Below are 20,406 nucleotides of genomic sequence, written 5' to 3' on the forward strand. Positions count from 1 at the left end.
ATGTTCCCAGTCATTTGCTCACTGTTACAAGTGAGGAAATCTGGAATATATACAATTGTAAATAAAGCTTTATGAATGAATTAAAAGAGAGTAGAAACCATTTGCTCCAAGTTTCGCAGAGAGGCTTCAAGCCAATGGCAAGCTTAAAAACATGTACATCAAAACAACATGACATTTCAGAGTAAAATTGTCTTTGCAGCACTTGTATTACAACATTTATTATTTCCTCTTAATTTTGCAACTTTTCACTTTATTTTTATCATCTACTCACACAACATTTCAATTACGTCCAGTTTCTTCTCTCTTTTTCTTATGACCCATATTTCGTTTGTAACCAATGCTGTAACTCAAATATACAATTTCAGGAACTTCTTTTTGAACTCCATGTCAATATGGTGGTAGCAAACCTCTCTCCAACTTTTCATTTATTCCAAGTTTTTAGCCTCATATACTGTGATGTCTGAGAATGGAGTTTTAAATGGTGCATAGGAAATTTAAAATTGTCTCTATGGCTAAATGAATGTTTCAAATATATGTTGCTTTTTTTACATAAAGATCAAGATCTCACAAATATAAAGTGGTGCAGTATATTTCTGGTGACCATATTAATGGCACCTGACAAAATACAAATTGCTGATGCTAAGCTATTGCATTTATTTGCCAAGTAGCCTAGATTTGCCTTCCAGTTTAATTTTTTTATCAAGATTTAGGCCTAAAAACTTTATGTGATTTGCTTCTGTGATCTGCTGATCATTGCAAGTTATTAGAACTGTTTTAGAAGTTGCAAATAATACTTAATGAACACTGGTTATAAATATAATTGAAATACCTTTGTCCCCATTATGTTTTATTCTATTTTTCTGTTCAGTTTTCCTTGCGTGGTCTAATTTTTGTAAATGTATCAGCTTTCTTGTGATGCTGCTGGTACATTCAGTGTCTTTAGTGACTATTGGTCATTCTAGACTTTTGTTCTTTTTGTTTTCATGAAAGACGTGGCTCCATAATTAATGTCATTTTGAGCAAAATATTTCAAATGTGGTGTAAGAATGATTCTCAAAAGTTTTTATTTAGGAATATTGACAGCTATTGAAAATAATTTCTTATGTATGCCGCTGCCTAATATTGTGTACAACATATTCCTCTGATGTTAACAGCTTACCTACAAATCTCTCAACCCACTAACATGTGGCAAGGAGTCTAAGAAGCAACACCACAGCAAATATATAGATTCAATACGAAGTTTGCCTGCAACATGAAGATGTTGCGTTGTGCATGTAGTGCTGATATAGAATGTCTGTGCTATTAACAGAACATGTAATAATGGATAAAAGAGTAAACTGCATGCTAATTTATAGCATTGTGAGACGTTAGGCATGCTCAGTATTACACCAGTGAAATGAGAATTAAGCTTTTAAGTGAGTTCTGGATAACAGGAATTTGAATGCAGTTAGTATTTTGCAGCATTTACAAATAATTTGTGAGTTTCATTATTTTGTGGTTAAATGTCCCTATTAGAAAGAAATTAGTGTATGATACTTTGGAAGCTATCACAATTGCAAGGAAACTTCTTGTAATGCTTACCACAGTTAGCATGAAATTCTTGTTTACAACAACTTTTTCTAACTCCAAAATTTACTTTTTGGGTATAACTAGCATGCACTACTATAATCATTAAATATCTCTGCTGTAGTATAAATTACAAAATTACACAAAAATTTGCACAGTTGTTACAATGTAGTCTTTAAGAGGACAGTGTAATTTTCTTTACACCATAGTACCTATTTTTACTGAAGGAGTTTGGAGCTTTACAGCTCAAAGGAACTGTTTTACAGAGATAACATGGCCATTGTGTGTCATATAATTTTGTGTTGTGAAAAATTGTCCTTACAAATAGTATTATCCTCAATACATACATCTGCATATTAATTTGTATTGAATGCAATAATTCTCATCTCAGGAAGATAACCCATCACTCCCTAAGACTTGTGATATGCTAAACATTTCATATTTTCAGTTACAGACTGTAACACCTAGAAATACATTCTGGACTTTAAGTGGAGTACTGGAAAATTGTTTTAAAATCCAAAACTGAGTCACAACAAAAATTACAACAGCTAGAAACAGGCCTGGAATCTCTAGAATGTCAACTAGATGAACAAATAGACGATGGAGCTGATTAAGGAAGAAAAGTGTCTCTGAAACAGACAGTCTTCTGATTTCGAGCTAATGCTGCAGATATTTGTAGAAATCACAAATAACTACCATGCACAGGTTTTCTAAGAAATACAGTCACTAAAGAACTATGTATCATATAATGCACAACTTGAAAGAGGTTAGAAAGAAAAGATGGTTGCATTTTTAACTGCAGCTTGACACTTGAGCTGGAACAACCTACCATAGAGGGTCACTTGAACACATGACAGAACATCTCTCTTACTTCCTGAATTGTTCAAGATAATGGAATTAGGTTTTTGGGAACTAATAGTGAGCTGTGGGACACACAATTTTATTATATGATTAATACTATCAACTTTTATCAATCAGTATGAACTTTGTTTGACTATCATAGGCACAAACAAACGGGATGAGTAGAGGACTCTGAAACTAGCAAATAATACTAATAAACAAAGGTCTAGAAACCAATGGTTTTCCTAATACAATGTACGCCCAACTGCAGTCGTGCAATTTTACAACCCTGTTAATATCTAAGGCTACATTTATTTCAAAAAATTATGTGTGAAGCATAAAGTACAAAGTGATACATTGTCCTCATTTGATTTTATCATCATTCTGGGCAAATAAGTACTAGAAATATAGTTTTGACAACTCGTGTAATGTTTGTGGTTTGCCAATATGGTGCCCCCCCCCCCCCCCCAATTCTCCCTCCCCCAATTTGAAGCTGTGGAACTTTTTTGTGTGGGGATATTAAAAGCTTTGGTGCATTCTACTCCTATTGAGAGTGTCAATGAACTCCAGCAAGGCACTGTGGATGCTTGTCAATGCATTTAGGACATTCCAGGGATTTTTGAGCATGTACAGGAGGCATCAATGAGGCAGCATGCTGAAGGCTGCCTTTACACAAATGGTGGTCACATGGAACACCTGTAATGTGCTTGTACTCCAAGTGTATATCTGCAGTTTCCTTGGGAACTCTGTTACAAGGTGTTCACGTATTCATTTGTAATATATCGTATTGAGTAAACCATTGGTTTCTGGACTGATTTGTTTCTTTCATTGTTTTCTACTCGTCCCTTTCATTTTTACTGATAATAATCAAACACCATGTACTGAAGCAAGTACATGTTTTTTATTAATTGCATCATTAAAAGGCCATAATAATTTGTTCATTTGAAAGCTCTTAAAATAACACGTACAATGGTATGTGTCTGAAAAGAAAATTCAGTTGAAAAAACTAATAAATTATGAGACAGATTTTCTGGCCAGTAATTTTTTTCGGAAGGTAAAATGTGTAGTACTGCTGAAAATCATTATAAATGAAAGTGATGACACCATCTTAGCTGTCAGAACTATTAGTTCCTTCCCCTGGGAGGGGAGAGGAATAGGTTGGGGAAGGTTGAAAAGGAAGGGCAGGTTACTCAGAGCCCAGGTTGAAATGGACTTGCTTGTTGTGAAGATGAGGAAGGCAAAGATGAAGGAGAGATGTTGTAGACAGTAGGAGTGAGGTACTGGCAGAATTGGAACTGTGCAGACATATTGTGCACAGTGGCCGTATAGCTCGATCTCTTACAATTCTTAACAGATCTTGTCACGTGAGACGTACTGTAGGTCATTCTTGGTCGCTGAGCACACCTGGACCTTACGTAGAGACCCTGCATCAGTCCCTAATACGGTTTCATGGCTGGCACAGGATCCGAGTGGAGCACATGGAGCGGCAGCTGGCAAACCTCACAGGCCTAGTTCAGAAGGCGCTGACGCAGACTCCGACAGCTGTGGGGAGCACCTCGGCAGGGGGACCCACACCCGCACCGCGGGACTATGCAGTAGGAACGGGCGTGCAGTCCGGCACGGGTGCAGGATCGAATGCCGTCTCCACAGGGACGTCTGCTGCCTCCACGGCCTCACAAGCCGGAGGCAGGGACACGGGCTCTGGTGGATACAGGAATGGTAAGCAGATAGTTGGCATAAGAGTACAAGGAGACAGTACCTGAAAGTGTACTGTAATATCCACTCTGTGTGAAGCAGACAATTAGTCTCTAAGGTTTTTGTCATAATTGCTAGCATTATGTTTAACAAGAAATACTGTTCCAGTAATGTAGATGACAACGTTACTGATGGTCTGATGTATTCCGTGCCACATTTATAGATACGCCTTTTAAGATAATATTTCAAACAAATTTAGTCTCTATACAGTTGAAATAGCAAGGGCGTAACCTTTATGATTATTACTGTTGTGTGTCATCACAAATGAAAACGTGTGCGAGACCTGGACTCGAAATGAAATTTCCTGCTTTTTACGAGCAGGCTTCCTGAGCACACCATGTCTGACTCAAACTTTTATTGTCACCAATAATTTCCAAACACTACTACCAGAGGTCTTGTATTCACAGTGTCCTGAAGCCCTTATGAAGTTGATAAATGACATGTTTGTGTGTACACAGACAAAGCTGTTCATTTTACTGTTTATTTTTATTTTGGCTGTTCCAGTACCAGGCTACAGGTCCATCTTCAGCAGTCCCAGAAATAATAGACAATAAACTATATACAGGGTGTCCCAGCTATCTTGTCCACCCAAAATATCTCTGTAACAATAACAGCTATTGGAAAACGACTTTCACCAGTATCAATGTAGGGCTGGGGCCCATGAATGTACATATTTGGAAACTTTCTAAAACGAAAGCATATGTGTTTTTTAACACAAACTTATGTTTTTTTAAATGGATCTCCTATATTTTTTCTTCAGCAATACATAGCATGACAAATCACATACACAATGGCATTGATTGCATCGCAATATTTCCATTACATCCCGAGATATTGAGACGCGAAGTTGACGCTGCTAGCGCACGTCCTGAGGCTCAGGCGTGAACCCCATGCTGCCCAAAATCACGATGTGATTGACATGTGTAATCACACCTCCATACTTATCAAGAGGAACACTTACTTGTCAATTACAAATGAGGGAAAATCCAGGAGGGAAAAATGGCAATATTATGAAAAGGACAGATTGCTATTCACCACGTAGTGGAAATGTTGACTCTCAGACAGGCAAACAAAAAGAGTACTAAACACACAAGCTTTTGGCCAGAAGGCCTTGTTCTGAAATAGACAACATATACAAACACACATTCATGCAAATGCATCTCACACACAAGATGAGGTAGCGTCCTTTATATCACCAGTGATGTGTTTTGTCATCAAAGATGTCAGCATTGTAGGTTCATGAACATTATTTTCTGTTATTTAGGTGATGCATGTATTTTTGTTATTTAATTACTTCAATTGTTTCAGTTATTAATAGTAAAGTGTATGTAAAATCATGAAATGACTGACATATCACAGAGCCAGCTGATTTTACACACAGAGGCAGATATCTCAGCAGCCTTGAAGAAATAGAAATCATTGCTCACATGAAAAAAGATCTGAATAATATTCTACATGTACAAATAGACCTACAAAAAAAGAAATTTACAAAAACTTTCACAAATGTCCTCCTACATAGAGAACTCACCAAGAAATGAAGTAACCTCATGAACTACAAATCTCTGATGACAAAATACATTGCTTGTATTGTAAAGTGCCCTGCTTCATCTGTAACACAGTAAAGACGTGTTGATAACCAGTTGAAAATCGAAGAAAAAAATTCTGCAGAAATTCTATGAGGTAAATAATAAATTATATGCAAGTACTGAGGCAGCCTAATGCAAAATTGTGAACACGTGTCATAGCATATAGTATTATGTACTGTATATTTGTAGGACTGCTGAAAATGGGCATGTACCCCAATACTGATCTGGCTACAATAAAAATAAACAATGAAACAACTAGCCTTGTTCCTGTCTATTCAGACATGTCATTCATCTACCAGAGGTTTTCCCAAGGGGTATGTGGAAATAGTGCCACTTTGGGAATAGATTTTGTAGAGGGAAACATCAGTGACAATGGAATTCAGGATGGTAGTCTGGGGAGTTGTGTCCAAATAGCCTAACTGTGAAGGTGACCCCTCAAAAAAAGGCAATTATTTTTATTAGTTTCCTCACCTATTTTACATAATAGACATTAATGTTCTGTGTCTGTATCAAATAACTCTAACAAATTTGAAGATAATAGGAAGCAGGTGAGGGGGCTATAACCAAGTGAGTGCTGCATTAAGACACAAGAGCCACATTCACAGGAGTGGTTCAAATCCTCACACAGCCATCCAGAATTATGTTTTCGTGATTTCGGTAAATCACAAAGGCAAATGTTGAGGTGGTTTTAAGAGAATGAAATTTTCACTCTACAGCGGAGTGTGCGCTGATATGAAACTTCATGGCAGATTAAAACTGTGTGCCGGACCGAGACTCAAACTCGGGACCTTTGCCTTTCGCGGGCAAGTGTTCTACCAACTGAGCTACCCAAGCACGACTCACGCCCCGTCCTCACAGCTTTACTTCTGCCAGTACCTCATCTCCTACCTTCCAAACTTTACAGAAGCTCTCCTGTAGCAAGGTTCGCAGGAGAGCTTCTGTAAAGTTTGGAAGGTAGGAGATGAGGTACTGGCAGAAGTAAAGCTGCAAAGACGGGGCGTGAGTCGTGCTTGGGTAGCTCAGTTGGTAGAGCACTTGCCCGCGAAAGGCAAAGGTCCCGAGTTCGAGTCTCGGTCTGGCACACAGTTTTAATCTGCCAGGAAGTTTTGTTGAGGTGGTTTGTTTGAAAAAGTCACGGCTAATTCACTTCTGCAATCTTTGTGTGTGCACCATCTCTAGTGACCTTGTCGTTGACAGGGCATTAAACCCCAGCCTTCCTTCCTTGTAAGTTTTCTGAGGAAGGAGAAAGGTTTTCATAACCTGTCTTCCACAGCTCAAATATATTTAAATCTGACATAAAGAAGGACAAAAATAGAGATTGGAGTTTAATCATCGGATGGCAATGAGGTCATGAGATGGAGCACATGCTCAGACTGGGAAAGGAAATAGGCTATATCCCTTTCAGTGCAACTGTACCCGTCTGAAACTTCCTGGCAGATAAACTTGAACTCATGATCATTGCTTATCATCGGCAAATGCTTACCAACTGAGTTACCCAAGCATGACTGACGGCCTGTTCTCACAGCTTTACTTTCACCAACACCTCTTCCAGGAGTGCAAAGCTACCAACGTTTGCAGGAGAACTGCTGTGAAGCTTGGAAGGTAGGAGATGAGGTACTGTCTGAAGTTAAGCTGTGAGGGCTGGTTGTGAGCTGTGTTTGGGTAGCTCAGTCTATAGAGCATTTGCCCATGAAAGATAAAGGTCTTGAGTTCAAGTCTCAGTCCAGGACACAGTTTTAATCTGCCAGGAAGTTCCATATTAGTGCTCATGCCGCTGCAGAATGAAATTTCATTCTGGAACTATCCTGTTGTTTGCCTTACATGATTGAGTGGAACCATATAAAACCTGAATGTGCATAGTGAGACAGGGCTTTGAATAACTGGCCCTCCATGTGTTGGAGCAGCCTTAACCATCACAACATTTCACTCAATTGTAATGGGCATCAGTCAAAGCTTCTTTTTAACAACAATAATAATTTATTTTGTAACAAGCTCTAGCGACAATACCATTTGCTCGCTAACACTATGTGATGATAAAGAAAAATACTATGATGTTTGACGTGCTATCGTATAAATCAGATTCCATGTTTGTCTATGGATACAGAAGTGATTATATGTAGCTGAGATACATGAAGAAACTGACAAATCCAACATATTTGTACTATGAATGAATGTATTACTTAATGCCCAGCTAGTCCGACAGATTGTTTTGATCATAAAGTACACCCTTCACAGTTAGAAATTCTTAGTATCATGTTACTGTCAGTCAGCTGGTTCACTAGTATTGGCTATGTGTTATCACACTGCCGATTTCTATCCTTATATGGACATGGAACCAGTATTATACAATAATGCATCAGATGTCACAGAGTTCACTGTTTTCACCCAATATTGTCAGTATGATATGTCCTCCATAAGCTCATCTTAAGACTGACAGTAGTTGCAGAAAAAAGTGTTTGTATCACTCCATGACAACCTTTTTGAAAAAGTTGTGATATATTGTTGCAAAATGCAGAGAAACGTAGCACTGTACATTCTTCCCAGAAATGCTAAATGCAACTTTGGTTAAAGGTAAGTAAATCAAACACATTTTGCATTTCTGTACAGATTAACAAGCAAATGACACACAAGAAAAACAGTGATGAAAAGTTCCACAACTGTGGCATGCCTGCCTGCCATTAACATAATGGCCAATAATGTGGTGACAATACTAAGATACCTGGAGATAAACATTCAGTGGAGAAATGGCTGTGAATTACTTCTGCTACATGCAATACATCATTCAATCAGTAACGTGGTGGACATACCACATGCTGGTGAAACGTGTGATGATTGTCAAAGCTAAAAGAAATCCTTGTGGAATGAGTGTGTGTAATTATGTAAATTGTTTTAATAACTGAGAAGTGAAATTACCTTTTGTTAAATGGAAAGCTACACATAAACCACATTAAATTGGAGTCTATGTACAGTACAGATACACATTGGGCCAGATTAAATGCCAAGTTCAATTCATGTTGATGCAGAAAGCAGGAATTATTATTTTGCCTTTTTCTTTGCCATTCCAGTTTCAGATAAAAGCAACAGGCAAAGGACTACTTCAAATCCACTGGCAACACCAGTAGATGCCTCATTTAAGAATTATTTTCTCTAATGGCCATTAATAGAGATCTTTGTAATGTGACCTTTATTCTTGGACCTGAGTGGTACAAGTGATACTGATATGTTACCCGCAGTAAAAACAACAGTAATTATAGCTACAAAATTGAAAAGTTAACTGTAATGACAATTACAAGTCAGTACAAGAAATAGGTGTAAGGGTGATGAGGGAGGCTGTGGGAAAGATGACAAACTTTTACTCTTAGGACAGAAATGAAGGGCACCAGGCCAGTGGTTTGTGTTTAAAATGAACTTGCAAAATGTAAATTTTCATTGCCAGAAATGTCACATTTATTAAAATAGTCTGGGCTATTGTGCAGTGGTCAAATGAATTTCTTGGAGAGATGCAAAGTTTTATACAAAAAAACTTGAGGAAAATTATTAGAAGAACACAAAGGCAACTAAAGGAGGGGAGAAACAGATAAATTAGCTGTAGTGGAACATGCTTTGCAACCAGGAGACTATCAGATTTGATGTGGTAAGATTCATGTCCTGGCTCCCATAAGCAATTACTATGATAGGCTGTACAAAGGGGTGAAAGAGATTATTAAACACACCAATAGTTTGAATCAGAATGAGGAGGGTGTGAAAGAAATTCGTTTTGCCATAGCCCAGTAGCATGGAATAATTTAATAATTGCAAAATGGATTTGCTACTTCATATGTATCAAGACTCCCAAACAAGAAGCACTGTAAATAAGGCACACAATTTTCCAATTTTATCAAAGTGCAGAATATGCTGTCATGGTGAACAAGAAAAATAAGTTAAACAAATTACTTCTGTATTGTATAACACATAAACAGTGACAAACAACAACAGAGCATTTTCTAATCCAAATTTATGATTTTATTTGCCACTCTATTTGTCTTACAATCAAGCTCAAACTATTTTTGTGTATGAAGGAAAGCAATCAGCAGTATTAAATGACTACAGTCATAAAATAAAATATTTAGTGATTTGGCATGTTTTAAAACACTAAATATTGCATGACAAAGGCTGTTTTACCACCAGTTAAATTATACAGAAAATAACTTTACAATAATAATAATAACTGAGATGAAAGTGACAAAAAGAAACTAGTGAAAGTCATAAATTTAAATGTAGTTATGACAAAAGAGCTTAAAGAAATTAATAACTGAATTTATTACTGTATTTTACTTTCTTCATAGTGATTAGCAGACTGTAGTGTATATTAAAATGATTTCCTTGATAGTTTTGTAAATAAGAACACAGAAATGTAAAAGCATTCACACTAATATGTGCTAATACCAAAAATGCTATATAAGAGTGAATATTTATGGTAATTATTAGGCCTCTTTGACAGTATGTTATCTTTTCTTTTGGTTTAATCTATTTGTATATTCTGACTTTCTAAAACTACTATTAGTATAAGGTAATATCGTTTTACCACAAATGATTCATTTCCTGTAATTTGTATAAAATGCACTTGTTTCTTTTGGTTACTCTTTTGAACTAGATATTGCATTTCAGGAACACTGTAAGAACATGCTAAAAGTTTACCATATTGGCTATCATTTATGCTATGTACATACAACTGTCTTTCTACAATTATTCTCCCAGTTGTTTTTTCACAGACTAAGTACTGTGAGAGTAACTTGTATATAAATTGTGCATCAACCTGATGATCCAGTCTTTATATGCTTTCTCAGAAGATCCCCTTTTGTTGTTTTTTGTGGCTATACTGTTTCCCATTTCTGTCATTCACAAGATCTTATCATAGTGAAATATACGTGCACAGAAGTGTCCTGTCAGTTTGATGCTAACGAAGCATAGTGTGAATCAGCAGGAACAAATCTAATTCCAATGCACAAGTATTCAATTCGAAACTTATAGGCAGATATAACCACTATGATAATCCAGGATAAATCTGTTCCTTCTAGCTACTGAGCCGTTTTTTTCTGTGGGCAAAATATCTGTAAAGCTATTATAAGGACTAAATTTTATCTGAAATGGGGTTTCACATAATATTTGGCCACTCGATTTCCTAAGCAGAATGAGGAGTAATAATGGAGCTGATGCTGGTCACATGTCTATTAAGATTGCTCTATTTGTTTGTTACTCAGTGTAACATGCTGGTTCCCAACCTTTCTGAGACCCAGCATAACACAATACATCAGCCAATAACATTAACAAAATTTCCCACCAAACTAAATCATAGATTGGAAAGAAATTAACACTCTTATTTTTAAAATAACAAAAGATAAATTTTACTTAATTAACATTCAAAAAATTCATTTAATTTGTATTTGTAGGTTTTAATTAAACCAAGAAGTAATGAACTAATAAGATGATGTGTACACTTAATTTCTAACAATCTTTTTTTACATTCAGTCTGGTATCAGCCATGGCACATCAAACGTTATGCTCCAAATTAATTAAGTTCCATGTGTAAGGCTCCATTAGTTGAAAATCTTTCACACCTGCAAGTTGTGTGTAATGGAATCAACATTTTAAAATCTTTTCCCATGCTAATGGCTCTTTCTCCACTGAGATTTTCTTTTTTACTTTCTTTTTTTTTTTTTTTTATTCAAGACAACCGGTTTCAATAGTCTTACCTGTCATCTTCAAGTCTTAAACATTTTTTTGTAGTAAAACATGTCCATTTAATGCTCACCTTATGCACAAGATGTCAAATGGATAAAGCTCGTTGTTGTTGTTGTGGTCTTCAGTCCTGAGACTGGTTTGATGCAGCTCTCCAATACTAAATTGGTGATCCTTTGATGCCTCAGGACATGTCCTACCAACCGATCCCTTCTTCTAGTCAAGTTGTGCCACAAACTTCTCTTCTCCCCAATCCTATCCTCATCATTAGTTACATGATCTACCCACCTAATCTTCAACATTCTTCTGTAGCACCACATTTCGAAGGCTTCTATTCTCTTCTTGTCCAAATTATTTATTGTCCATGTTTCACTTCCATACATGGCTACGCTCCATACAAATACTTTCAAAAACGACTTCCTGACACTTAAAGCTAAACTCGATGTTAACAAATTTCTCTTCTTCAGAAATGCTTTCCTAGCCATTGCCAGTCTACATTTTATATCCTCTCTACTTCGACCATCATCAGTTATTTTGCTCCCCAAATAGCAAACCTCCTTTACTACATTAAGCGTCTCATTTCCTAATCTAATTCCCTCAGCATCACCCGACTTAATTCGACTACATTCCATTATCCTCGTTTTGCTTTTGTTGATGTTCATCTTATACCCTCCTTTCAAGATACTGTCCATTCCATTCAACTGCTCTTCCAAGTCCTTTGCTGTCTCTGACAGAATTACAATGTCATCGGTTAACCTCAAAGTTTTTATTTCTTCTCCATCGGTTTTAATACCTACTCCAAATTTTTCTTTTGTTTCCTTTACTGCTTGCTCAATATACAGATTGAATAACATCGGGGACAGGCTACAACCCTGTCTCACTCCCTTCCCAACCACTGCTTCCCTCTCATGCCCCTCGACTCTTATAACTGCCACCTGGTTTCTGTACAAATTGTAAATAGCCTTTCGCTCCCTGTATCTTACTCCTGCCACCTTTAGAATTTGAAAGAGAGTATTCCAGTCAACATTGTCAAAAGCTTTCTCTAAGTCTACAAATGCTAGAAATGTAGGTTTGCCTTTCCTTAATCTTTCTTCTAAGATAAGTCATAGGGTCAGGATTGCTCCCCGTGTTCCAGTATTTCTACGGAATCCAAACTGATCTTCCCCGAGGTCGGTTTCTACCAGTTGTTCCATTCATCTGTAAAGAATTCGCATTAGTATTTTGCAGCCGTGACTTATTAAACTGATAGTTCGGTAATTTTCACATCTGTCAATACCTGCTTTCTTTGGGATTGGAATTATTATATTCTTCTTGAAGTCTGAGGGTATTTCGCCTGTCTCGTACATCTTGCTCACCAGATGGTAGAGTTTTGTCAGGACTGGCTCTCCCAAGGCTGTCAGTAGTTCTAATGGAATGTTGTCTACTTCCGGGGCCTTGTTTCGTCTCAGGTCTTTCAGTGCTCTGTCAAACTCTTCACGCAGTATCGTATCTCCCGTTTCATCTTCATCTACATCCTCTTCCATTTCCATAATACTGTCCTCAAGTACATCGCCCTTGTATAGACCCTCTATATACTCCTTCCATCTTTCTGCTTTCCCCTCTTTGCTTAGAACTGTGTTTCCATCTGAGCTCTTGATATTCATACAAGTGGCTCTCTTTTCTCCAAAGGTCTCTTTAATTTTCCTGTAGGCTGTATCTATCTTACCCCTAGTGAGATAAGCCTCTACATCCTTACATTTGTCCTCTAGCCATGCCTGCTTAGCCATTTTGCACTTCCTGTCGATCTCATTTTTGAGACGTTTGTATTACCCGTACAGTAAAGCAGCATGCCCTCGGGAAAAATTACGGCTGTAGTTTCCCCTTGCTTTCAGCCTTTCGCAGTATCACAACAGCAAGGCCGTTTTGGTTAATGTTACAAGGCCAGATCATCCAGACTGTTGCCCCTCTTCAGGAACCACACGTTTGTCTGGCCTCTCAACAGATACCCCTCCGTTGTGGTTGTACCTACGATACGGCTATCTGTATCGTTGAGGCACGCAAGCCTCCCCACCAATGGCAAGGTCCATGGTTCATGGGGGGAGGGATAAAGCTCAGTACATTATAAACATTTGTGATCGTTAAAATATTTAAAAACACACAGCATATTGTCCAAAAGAGCACGCCCACATACATATTGCTCATGTATCGTGTAACAAGCATCTGTGAGCGATATGTATATGGACATGGCCTAGGTAGAGGTTGTCCGAGATCCTTATTTTGTTCCACCGCAGTTGCACTTACTGAAGAAGAGGACTAGGAAATGATTGAGTAAAGTGGTCCAATGAGGCTGTACAAGCAGATAATAATAATAAGAATAATAATTATTATAATAAGTTTATTGCAGCCAAATAGGCATACAAGTTCAAAGTACAATGATAATAATATACCAAATTAGAAATTTTACATATTGTGATTTGCGTAGTCTCTTATTGACTGCGTCCTTTTGGTACGGAGTTCTATATGGCAATGTTTGCATATTTGATGACACAGTTTACACTTACACATTGCATTTGGTTCAGTATGTGATGTGTTTCTGCAAATAAGGTGGTGGAAACCATAAACTGCCATTCTGATGATCTTGCATCTCATTTTGAAGTTTTCCTTTGTCCATGTTCAGTCAATCATGGCACCTGTAATGTAGAATTCTGGAGGCATGTCTTCCCTTTTTTCCTTCAATGTTTTAAGTAGACTTTCTGAAGCAGTTGTGCTGGGTAGCATCAGGTTTGCCCATAGGTCTTCAATGAGGAAAGGTTCCCTCGCTAGCAGGTATACAAGTCTGGATCGTGTTGTTTTGGGCACTCCTATTGCTTTCTTTGTATAAGTTGCCTTTACTCTTTCTAGTGTCATTAGGTTTTTCAATGTAAGATGTGGTCTGATAATTTCTATGCCATATGTAAGTATTGGGAAGATTTTGGGTCTGAATAGTTGCCATCACTATCTGCAGGCTGTGGGATCTAATGTATGGTATTTCATAGATTGCCATTATTGCTTGCACTGCTTTCTCTGTTACATATTTTGTGAGACATTTTGCAGTTGTTTCTATTTGACCCCTAGGTACTTGCAGTCTGGAATGATTGTCAGTTTTCTCTCTCATATGAAGATCTTGGCTGATGCAGGTGCTATTCCTCCATTTCGGAGTATCATCATTTCCGTTTTCACTGCATTTATTTCAAAGCATGTTCGACACACCAATTTTCCACATTGTTTAGCTTCTTGTAACTTTGCAATGTCCTCTGTATCTATTACAACATCGCCTGCATGTGCATATGCAGTTACACTCTCCCTTCGAGATATTCTTTCAATTTCTTCCATTGCAAGGACTCGATGGGTCTCCCTGAAGTACACCATTTTATTGGAGTATTGGCTCTGATAGAGAGAATTGTTGTCCGAGAACCTTATTTTGTTCCCTCGCAGCATTGCACTTATGATTCGTGTCCATATGTTGTTTTCTCTTAGGGTTTTCTTTAGTGTTTGGTCACTAATTTTCTGTTTATGAAGTCAAAGGCTTTTAGAAGTCTATAAATACTACAGAAAACTTTTCTCTGTCTTCAAGGGCTTCCTATACACTCTTTAGCAGGAATTCTATTGCAGTCAGAGTTGATCTTCCTTTCCTGTATCCCATCTGGCTTTTGGTGAAGTGTTTGTTGATTGTTTACTTTATTCTTCCTGTTATTATTTTTGCCAACACTTTGAAAGGTATCTGCTAGGGTTCTTGGGGTCTCCCTCCCTTTGTATAGCACTTGTACTATTGACTGTTTCCACTGTTCTGGAATGGAGGCTGTTTCTATGCACTTATTGTAGGGCAGTGTCTTTTACATATTTGTTACAAATTCTGTCAGGGCCTGCAGCTTTTTATTGTTCTTGGTGCTGTTAATGGTGTCTTTGAGCTCTTCTATAGCCAATGGGACCCATTCCATAGTTGTTTGTGGCATGTATACTGTCTGCCCTCTAGTCTCCCATTTAGTCCTTCCTTGTTCAGTATGTTGTCAAAGTGCGCCTCCCATATTTTCATACTTGTGTAATGGCATTTCAGCTCGTTTTCTGCAATGTAGTGCAATATATGGGTCTTTTAGGGCTTCCTCCAGTAGTTTCTTTCCTTCACTTGCCCAGAATGTTCTCTGCTTTTCTTTTGGAGTTTTGTTGTACATGTACCATTTTAGACTGTAACACTCTGTGTGGAACCATTTTTTCCCTCTTCTTTTGTACCTGGGATTACCGGCTTGTCTTAGGAGTTCTCCTATCACTTCTGTTGATTTCTCTAGTCTTGAATTGTCTATTAGCATGTATATTTGTTTTATGTTGTCTGATTTTATTTCTACTTTCCCAATGTCTATGTGCCCCTTCCTGTTTTTCTTGGACTTTCCACCATGCTCACTGGATATTTATTTCCAGACGGATATGTTTCCAAAGTGGTGTGTGGTATGCTGCCCCTAGTTGGTCTCGTTATAGATGCAATGTCTGTTGTGCTTCTGCCATTGTGGGAAATATATGTAGGTGGGATTGTTTAGGATAAAGCCTTCTTCCTGCAACTTTTCCACCATTATTTTTGCTTTATAGTTTTTGTATATCCTTTCTGCAGTTTAAGTCCCTAGAAATAATTGGTGGTTTATTATGCTTGATATGAGTGATCAGCTGGTCTGTTTCATCTATTATATCAATGGCTGTTTTGTTCAGTTGGAAGTATTCTGATATTATTTTGCTGATACCATTGTAATGTGTTTTGTCTATGTGAGGAGTGTATGTTTGTGTATGACAGTTGCTGTTATTGGTGTTAATTCCAGTTTTATGAGGACAGTTATTTCTCCACTGGATCTTCCTTTGTCACCTTGCTTGCATGGAGATGAGTGCAGTAAAATTCTGGGTGTTGCCAGTTTTTGGTTAAAAATGTTTCTGATAGGATTGCTATGTCATATCCTTGTAGAAAATCTCTTGGAGCTATGCTTATTGCACGTTTTAGACCTCCTATATTCCACAGGAGGATCTTTAAGGTTCCTACCGCTCCTACTTCTTCGCAATTATTTGGGTGGTGTTCTTCTGTCTTATGGAAGAGACACCCCTCTGTCCCATTTATAATGTGCTGAGTTTTATCCACTTGACATCTTGTGCATGAGGTCAGTGTAAAATGAATGTGTTTTACTACAAAAAAATGTTTAAGACCTGAAGATGACAGCGAAGATTGTTGAAAGTTGTTGTCTCGAATAAACAAAAAATATTTTGTGCAATCTCAGCTTTTGAATGGTTTTTAACCATTACTATAATGTGGGATACGCCCCTGCAATGGTACCATTTCTTATAACTCATATCGTACCATTTCTTATAACTCATATCTATGTTGTTGTGGGTGAAATGGGCACTGCTTTCAATACCACATGCTGCCAATTTCTGGTTTTTATGTCTGATGCTAGCATTGCTTCTCCCCCCCCCCACCCCACTCCCCCTCCCCCCGCGCATCGTGCACAATAGCTACTGTGGTTGAGCAGATATGAGTGTTTAAAGTGGTGGCCACCGTATCATGTTGGTCACCAGGACATCTTCTGTCTCTTTCACATCAATCCATGTTTCAGAGGAAAAAGATTCAAGGTTGTTCCATAATGTTCTCAAGCTTTTAGGAATATATTTGAACGCTAACAAATGTTCTAGAACATGAACTTCAAAATGGCATGCTTCACATTCATCTGCACTCTCACAAAATCATCTTGAGCAACGAGTTGTGCAAACAGCTCATCAAAACTCTGTCTATAGAGACAAACTACATAAACAAAGAATGGTTGTATGAGTGAACAATTTCCACAACAAAAATGGTGTAGTTTAACACACAAATCACATATAATCAGCTGTGGGTTGCTGGTGGAAATATTGTGAATTAACTAAACAAACACTATTTTTTGCCTTGTTTCACAAATTTTATTATTGTTACTGCACAACATAGGTTTCGGGTTATAAGTCCATTTTCAAATACGTTATTGATTCCCAAAGATGATAATGGAAAGATAAACATGATGATAAGGCAAAAGTTCTTAATATATCAATCCATGGCTGAACGTAAAATTACTTCAGTGACCATTTTTTAACAAATTACATATGGAATTACACAATTCAGAAAGTACACTAACATGACTAAACATACCTGGGAATAAACTTATGCATTAGCCAACAACTTTTTATCTACTGAAGGATTAAGGCTAAAAGCTTTACTTCTATCCTGGAGTTGTGATATCATCTAAAAGAGGTGAATAATTGAATTGGGTTTGCCGAACATTGCCTTAACAATAATCACAAATACATAACAGATGCACAAGTCTTACACCCAAAGGAAAAGGGGGCTAAACTAAGCCAGTTAGAAATTTTAGAAATTAAAAAAAAAAACAAAAAAACAGATGTGTACATTCTCACACCTGTTATTAAATGAGCAAACCCAATTCAATTATTTGCCTCTTTTTAGATGATGTTACAGCTCCAGGATAGAAGTAAAATTTTGGGCCTCAATCCATCAGTAGATAAAAAGTTGTTAGCTAATGCATAAGTTTATTCCCAGGTATGTCTAGTCATGTTAGTGTAATTTCTGAATTGTGTAATTCCATATGTAATTTGTTAAAAAATGGTCACTGAAGTAATTTTACATTAAGCCATGGATTGATATATGAAGAAGTTGAGATGACTATCTTTGCCTTATTGTCATGTTTATCTTCGCATTATCATCTTTGGGAATCAGTAATGTACTTGAAAATGGGCTCATAATCCAAAACCTAGGTTGTGCAATAACAATAATAAAATTTGTGAAACAAGCCAAAAACAGTGTTTGCCTAGTTAATTGATATAGAATATGATAGCAAGGGAAGAAAAAATATTTAATTCCATTGATATATTGATGAACTAAGATGAAAGATAAATTTCCCAGCAGAATTCTTAATTCATTCAATGTTCCCAGTATGTCCTCACCAAAAAGGTTTCTAAACATCATCATAAAAGCTAGACTATTAACTGTAAAAGAGAAAGCAAAGTCAGTATTCACGACACAAATTCCACCCATTTCAACTAACTTAACATTAACTGGCAAAAATCTCCAGTTTCTGGTGACATTAGTGTACAGGATGACTATAAATAACATTCCAACGTTGTTAAGAGAATTTAAGATATTCACACTTTCCACAAGGACAGCTATACGCAGTGTGTTGGAAAACCACAAAACTAGCCTTCTTTCCACATAAAAGCAAAACATGAAATGTAGTTTATAAGAACATACTCCGAATTAAGTTAGATGCTATACAAATGAGATGATTAATTTGACTTTTCCAAATTTGGAAAACAGATGGGAAAAAGACCAAGTAAAGTGGGTCCTTTCCAGCTAATAGCAGAATAAAACCACGTACGGCCAAAAGTACAAAATGACATTCTCAAAACCATTGTTAATACTACTGCTTCAATATCTCTCTTTTTGCTCATTTGGATCATCAATTTCTTGCAGAAGTAATACACTTAATCTATTGAAGACTGTTTCCACTACTGGATCCACCCTTAAATTATCCCATAAACAACAGTCATTAAATAAAAATAAATCACTGACACTATAGACAGATAATATGTCTTTGTTCTTAAAGAAATGAGATGTAATTGCAATCTTATTCAGGCCCTGTAAGTTTGTAAATCCCTAATTTAGTGACTCACAGAAAATGGCAGCTCGGTTATCTTTGAGTGATGCACTTTTTAAAGGACGTAGGAAAATTCGAGGGACCAGCTGTCTGGCTCTTGTGGAATGTGTCTTCAGTGGAATGAAAATTGGAAATACCAAAATGATTGGGCAAAAAGAAGCTAATTTGTCGGCTTCCATCCCCCAGTCACCTCTGTTTACAAACTACAGAAGAAATCTGGTAGTGCAGTAGTGAAGACAGCATAATACTCGAGAAAAAATTGTGATATTAGATCACGAGTACAACATTTCCCAGTTGTGCTCCGGACAGATCTCGGCTCCAAAAACTGACACTTCTGTGCACGGTTCGCCCTGCCGGGTGGCGTTGACAGTGGCGGCGCTCCCCTGGCTGGGCCGCTTGTTCTCATGTTTCCTTTTCCTTCTCTGTCTCTTGCTCTCTGCTGCTCATGCCGTGTGTTAACTTGGTGCCTTTGCTCCCCCGACAAGCTGCGGACGAGTACGATAAGCACTCAAGTTCCAGCTCTGCCTCAATCCCAGGTTGGTGCCCATAAAAAAAAGAACCAAACAGGTCGCGGCCGACCGTTGTTTCTTACTACCAGTACTCTTGTTGTTGTTGTTGTTACTGTTGATGTGCTGTTGTTTTTGTCACTGTTGTGGTTGTGCAGTATGTGTTGTTCCCGTTGCTGTCTACTGCGCTTCTCTGTGATGACAAATTACAGAAATGGGGTATGGGGGGGATATAATGTGATCCTCAGCAAGAGGAATTAGTTCACTGCAGTGTCAATAACCTTTAGGTAGAACAGTTAAACCAGTGTCACAGAAACCTGGATTGTCGTCATATTTGAGCTACTTAGAACAGTGGTTTTCAGCAACCCGTGTAGTAAGTTAATATGATACTGTAAAGTTGTCGGTGAAATACAAATCACTGCAGTACTAAATGTAATGATGTAAGTAATGAGTGAGGCTTTGAATGGCAGGTTGACACAAATACAAGACTGGACCTGCAGCCATCAAACAGTGTGTTTCCTTGGACCCAAACAGTCAGAGAGAGGAGACAAAAAAGGGGAAAAAAACACAAATATGCACCTACCTGGCACTGCAGTCCTACTAATGCAATACAGCTATTTATTTATTTTTATTAAAAATGTATGGAGGAAGTACATAGTTCCAAAGGTTAGCTGCGATTCAGTATTTTTTGAAGGACATTGTGGTCACCTTTTGACATAAAAGCTATTTATTCAAAAAGTGCACTAC

At 37.5% G+C, this 20,406-nt stretch overlaps 1 protein-coding gene across 1 annotated transcript in view; it reads left to right on the plus strand.

The window, feature by feature from the left end:
- The window catches only part of LOC124720446 (coiled-coil domain-containing protein AGAP005037), a 992,798-nt gene that overhangs the window by 807,662 nt on the left and 164,730 nt on the right, over positions 1 to 20,406 (plus strand). The window contains exon 9 of the mRNA XM_047245796.1: positions 3,869 to 4,125. Within this exon, the coding sequence (XP_047101752.1) occupies positions 3,869 to 4,125 (257 nt within the window). The remainder of the gene's footprint in view (positions 1 to 3,868; positions 4,126 to 20,406) is intronic.

This window comes from Schistocerca piceifrons, chromosome 11 (assembly GCF_021461385.2).
Source record: "Schistocerca piceifrons isolate TAMUIC-IGC-003096 chromosome 11, iqSchPice1.1, whole genome shotgun sequence".
Classification (NCBI taxonomy): Eukaryota; Metazoa; Arthropoda; class Insecta; order Orthoptera; family Acrididae; genus Schistocerca; species Schistocerca piceifrons.